This window comes from Humulus lupulus, chromosome 3 (assembly GCF_963169125.1).
Source record: "Humulus lupulus chromosome 3, drHumLupu1.1, whole genome shotgun sequence".
In the NCBI taxonomy this organism is placed as follows: domain Eukaryota; kingdom Viridiplantae; phylum Streptophyta; class Magnoliopsida; order Rosales; family Cannabaceae; genus Humulus; species Humulus lupulus.
In genome coordinates, this window is record NC_084795.1 from 42,046,510 (window position 1) to 42,052,300 (window position 5,791).

Genomic DNA, 5,791 nt, shown 5'->3' on the forward strand with positions numbered 1-5,791 from the left:
TCCCATTTCAGAATTCTAAAATTCGTTATGATGACTTTGTTGGCAATCACTTGAAAATATTGGCAGATATTATTTCTACGATGAGTAACACAACATGTTTTCATAAATAGTAACATACTTACCTTTATTTAACAAATACTAGTCTTCTCTTTATTCAAACCTCACTTGCTTAACCACAAGCAATTAAGTTCGTTATAATAATTATAGTAACCTACAACTATGACATTCCTATTTTCTATATTAAATATGTATATATATATGTGTGTGTGTGTGTGTGTCAAAGTTATAATTAAGTTGTGTTAATATTTGCCTTCTCTCTCTCTCTGTAATATAACACCAACACTTCACAAATATGATTCCATTAAAGAATAATGGGTTGTTAGTAGTGGTTATCAAGTACTGGTTAGTAATTTTTGTGCATGTAAATTTGATTTTCGATTATGGAGAGAGTTCATATTCAAGCGCAATCAGCAGTACATACCATGAACAAATAAGACGTTTGTCATTGATCAACGCTTCCCATCTCAACCACAATCGAGTCCCTCGTCAACTTTCCACCTTCTCCATTACACCATCGGTATGTAGTTTTTTTTATATAAAAAAATATGTAATCAATTAAGCCTTGAGAGAATTGAAATTCACTGATCAATTATTTGTTTAGGGATGTGTTTCAGATGATTATATACACAAACAATTAGATTCTCTGGCCTGTATATCCGTACGAGTTGAAAAAGAGTCTAAGATTAGGGTGGTATTTTCAGGTTCTGATGGCCTCACGTGTACATCACGTGATCGATTACGGAGCAGACCCAACAGGGACATCGGACAGCACAGAAGCTCTCGAGCGAGCTATTCATGACGCGTTCCAGTCTCCTCTGGATGAAGGTCATTTGATGAAGGGTGTTGCTGACCTTGGTGGCTCAGAGGTTCATCTTGATGGTGGCACTTATAAGATCAGCCGTCCATTGCTTCTACCTAATTCTGGTGGTGGTAATTTTATGGTACTATACTCTTTCCTGCTACTTATTAATATTAGGGTTATTTCTCACGAAATTAATCAAGTTATTAAGTTTGTACCACTTAAGTACCCAAGTTAATTTTTTAGCAGCGAAAATACTTTCCTTTCATATTTTGGTGCAGTTTAATACAGCCGTTAATTCGTTCGTGACACATAGGCAAAAGTAACCAATTAAATGCATATTTGTGGCAAAAGTACTCAATTTATTAGATTTTTGTGGCGAAAGTACCAAATTTAAGAGATGTTTGCGGTGAAGATACCCATAAACAAATTTTAATTTTACACTATGTAAGTGGATTTAACGATGAAACAAGCAATTGCACTAAACTGTATCAAAATATAGACGAAAAATAATTTTTCCGCCAAAAAAATAACTTAGGTACTTAAGTATTACAAACACAATAATTTAGTTAATTTCGCCGCAAATATCCGTTAATATTATAGTTTACAATTTTTTTATTCTTTTCTTTATATATGTTTACTATCCAAAATTGTCGGAATAATTATGAGTAAGTTAGGAAATTGGAAAAAGAAAAAACATATTTATAGTTTACAATGTTGAATTCTTATTAACTTGAAATGAAATGTGTGATAAATTAAAAAATTTCATGTACATGTCATTAAAATATTGTGATGTCCAATTTCAAGACTTTTTTTTAATGTTATTTATAAAATTTATTTTTTTCAGTAAAAATATTTTAATCTTAGTGTATAATTTTAATAACAGAATGAATTTAATTTTGACATGACAGATTCATGGGGGATCTATTTGTGCCTCCAATGATTTTCCAACTGACCGCCATTTGATCGAGCTATGGCCAAGTTCAACTACCTCACCGTTTGAGGACATCACAATCAAAGACATCATGCTCAATGCGAACTTCCGAGGTGGTGGAATATCAGTGGTCAATTCACTTAGAATTACCATAGACAATTGTTACATTTCACATTTCACCACCAATGGTATCCTAATACAAGGAGGCCACGAAACCTACATAAGAAACTCCTTCATTGGCCAACACATCAACATCGGCGGCGACCACCGCGAGAAAGATTTCTCCGGCATCGGAATCAACATCATTGGAAATGACAATTCAGTCACCGACGTCGTGATTTTCTCAGCCTCGGTTGGGATCATGGTCGAAGGCCAAGCCAATGTGTTCGCCGGAGTACACTGCTATAACAAGGCTACTATGTTAGGTGGCACAGGAATTTATGTTCGGTTACCCGGGTTTACCCAAACCCGAATTATAAACTGTTACTTTGACTTTACTGGGATCGTAGCTGAAGACCCGGTTCAACTTCACATTAGCAATTCATTCTTTCTTGGCAATGCCTTCATTTTGATCAAGTCCTTAAACGGGGTCGTATCTGGAGTTACTATTGTGGATAATATGTTCTCGGGCGATTATACTGGGGTCCATATAGTCCAATTGGATGAGTCTAAGAAGGAATTTCATGATGTTGATCAGGTTGTGGTGGACCGAAATAACGTTCGAGGCATGGTCCTTAAATCGACGGTTGCTAGGGGGACAACGTGGAGGAATGGAACCACGTGGACCGTTGATTTCTCTAAAGTCTTGCTCTTTCCGAACCTTATTAAAAATGTTCAATACACGCTACATGCAGGAGCGTTGTTTCCTAATCATGTGTTGAGGAATGTATCGAGGAATCGAATTACGGTTGAATCTGACGTTCCTGTGTCTGCCACGTTGCATGTATATGTGTATCAAACATGATCACATATGTGTGATATATCTACAACCATTTTGTTAAAGTATAGAAGAGGTTACTGCGATGAGTTTATAGACACGACTAATTGAATATATGTATTGAATATATGTGGAGATTATTTGATTAAATTTTGTATGAATATGAAAAAATTTCTCAGGACCCAAGATTTTTTTTATTTTTTTATTATTTTTTATCTTCCATGCACAATGAATAAGGTGAGGCCTAAACCTAAAATACCCGAGAACAAAAGACTTCCAATTTATACAATAATAATAATAATAATAATAATAATAACAATAATAGGGTAAAGCTACAATAGTACACATTTTTTATGCACTGTTGCAGTGAATTATACATTTTTTACATACATAGATAATTTATAATCCCAATTTTTTTGCTCCAAATAATAATCCTATATTTTTTTTTTACAAATAAGTGTTCATTATTGTCACAACAAACCTACTGTATATTTTTATAAAATTCTGAATAATTTAAGATATTGAAAACAAAATTTTAAACTTCTAATATTATCACATGCCTAATTTTTTTAAAATGTCTAGGAGTTTTGTACTAACTACAATGAACACCATTATTATATAAAAAAAATCTCGATCATAATTTTTGTCCACATATATAAACAGGAGTATCCACTACGATAGTGGTTCATCATTAATAATAATATTAATATCCTATTTATCCAAATTTGAAGTTTCATAGGGAAAGTTTTATTTCAGTTAGTTTTGATAATATTCTATTGATACTTTTTTAATATATGTTATATAAGTTGTTATTTGAAAACGGTAAAATGGTTATTAGTCTACCAAAATCTTAAAATCATCACAACACAATAATTGGTTACCAGTTTTTCAATTCCAGAATGATAACTAGTTACCATTAAAAAAAATGGCAACCAACTATTGTGTCATGTTTTCAACGTTTACTACTCTAAAATATGTAACCAGTTATAGAATAACTAATTACCACTCTAAAAATTGTAATCAGTTATTATGTCTTATTTGTAATTGATTACCACTCTAAAAACTGTAATAAATTTTTGTCTCATTTTTGTAGCCGGCTATCGTCTAAAAATTGTAACAAGCTATATATTGTGCCTATTTGCAACAAGTTATCACTCTAAAAATTGTAATAAGTTATTATTTCATATTTGTAAATGGTTATCATCCTCAAAATTATAACTACTTACGTAAACACTAAAAAACGAACGATACTCACTACCACTTCAATTAAAATATATTCTTTTTCTTATTCCCAACCAAAAGTTGTAGACTTATAACCAATTACAACTCTCAAACCAAGAAAATTAACCAATTATCACTTTTCTTATTATAAGTGGCTACAATAATGAGATTTTAAAATTTCGAACAATTTCATATTCAAATTCAACTCTGAAATCAATTGTTAGTCTTGATTCTTTTTCTTTTTATTTTTCTTTTTTTCTTTTACATTGGAGAAGATGAAATTTGAACTTAAGGCCTCTTCTTTGTGAGGAGAAAAGTAGTACCATGAGGTAATCCCTATGACCAATGATCTTGAACTTTTTAGTGGTATTATTGTAGATTAACTAATACTGAGATTGGCTAAAATAAAATCAATCATTCAGAATATGTTTAAACTCTTGTTGATTGAATCACTCTTGTATGCACTACTACAAAATTGGGCTTTCCCGACACCCAACCACGACAGTCAACTCTGTTGACTGTCGTAATTGCTTAGCGGGACTCTACGCCGACAGTTAAAAATTGTAGGCAGAGAGACCAACGCTAACAGCTAATAACTGTCACCGTTGCTTTTGACTGTCGCTATTGACCCCAACGCCGACAGTTAATTTGAGACCAATGCCGACAGTTAAAATGTGTCGCTATTGACCCCAATGCCGACAGTTAATTCGAAACCAATGCCGACAGTTAAAATGTGTCGCTATTGACCCCAATGCCGATAGTTAAAAATTGTCGTTATTGACCTTAACGCTGACAGTTAATAAAAACTCAATACCGACAGTTATAAAATGTCGTCGAAATCCAAATAAAAAAATCTAAAAATATAATTAATAAATAATTTAATTTTTAAAATAAACTAATTTTTTAAATATATATTTATAAAAATTAAATATATTTATTAAAATCTTTTAAAACTAATTTTTCATATTATTAACTTTTATATTTATAATAATTTTTATATTAAAATTTAAATTTAATTATATAATGGGATAATAGATTGATTTATGTCCCAAATTAGGTATTATTTCTTGGAATAATTAATAAGTGACATTTAAAGTTAGAAATGGAGAGTAAATTAAATTTAAAAAGTTTTACTTTTTGTTAAATTTTATTATTATTTCAATAAATAATAAGAAAATTTCAAATTTGATGAATGAGATTTATCAAGAATTAAAGATTTATATTTTAAATTATGAGAATCAAAATAAAAAAAAATTGATCAACCAATTGGTATATTATTATTAGAAATAAATATCAAGATGATTTTAATTTGATTAAAAAAAATTGTGTTAATTAAAATTGAATTTATATATTAAAAGTCAGATTTTTTTTGTAATTAAATAAATAACCAAAGTTAAAGAAAAACTGAAACTTAAAACTTCTCTTTCCTTCTTCTCCCTCTCTTTACTGAAGCTCTCTCTCTCACTATCCGTTGCCTCTGCCAAGCCCGACCGCTCGTTGTCCCATCGCCGGAGCCGTACACGCGCCAGCCCAGTCGAGCTGCCGACCCTCGAAACGTCAACCCCCGCGAGCTCACCACGGTACACGCCACCCAGGGCTGTCAACCAACCGTCCGAAGATGTCCGCCTCCTGCATTTTCCAGCAAGATTTCGACTACCCCGAGCCTAACCACCACCACCACCATACTCCTCGTGATCTAAGCTTCAAAACCCACCACACTTTGTATGCTCTTTCTTTCTCTTGAAATCATAAGATTGTTTTCATTTCGATTAAGATTATTTTATACTTATGTATACTAACTGTTTGATGAAATGCTTCATTCAATGTATGGTGACATTTG

General features: G+C 32.0%; 1 protein-coding gene across 1 annotated transcript; it reads left to right on the forward strand.

Annotated features, from left to right (window-relative positions):
- The first annotated feature begins 336 nt into the window (after positions 1-336).
- LOC133822585 (polygalacturonase QRT3-like) lies at positions 337-2,855 on the forward strand. The gene is made up of 3 exons (XM_062254964.1): positions 337-577; positions 762-1,001; positions 1,771-2,855. The coding sequence occupies exons 1-3, from the start codon at positions 353-355 to the stop codon at positions 2,755-2,757; spliced, it is 1,452 nt and encodes a 483-aa protein (XP_062110948.1). The 5' UTR covers positions 337-352; the 3' UTR covers positions 2,758-2,855.
- The last annotated feature ends 2,936 nt before the right edge of the window (positions 2,856-5,791 follow it).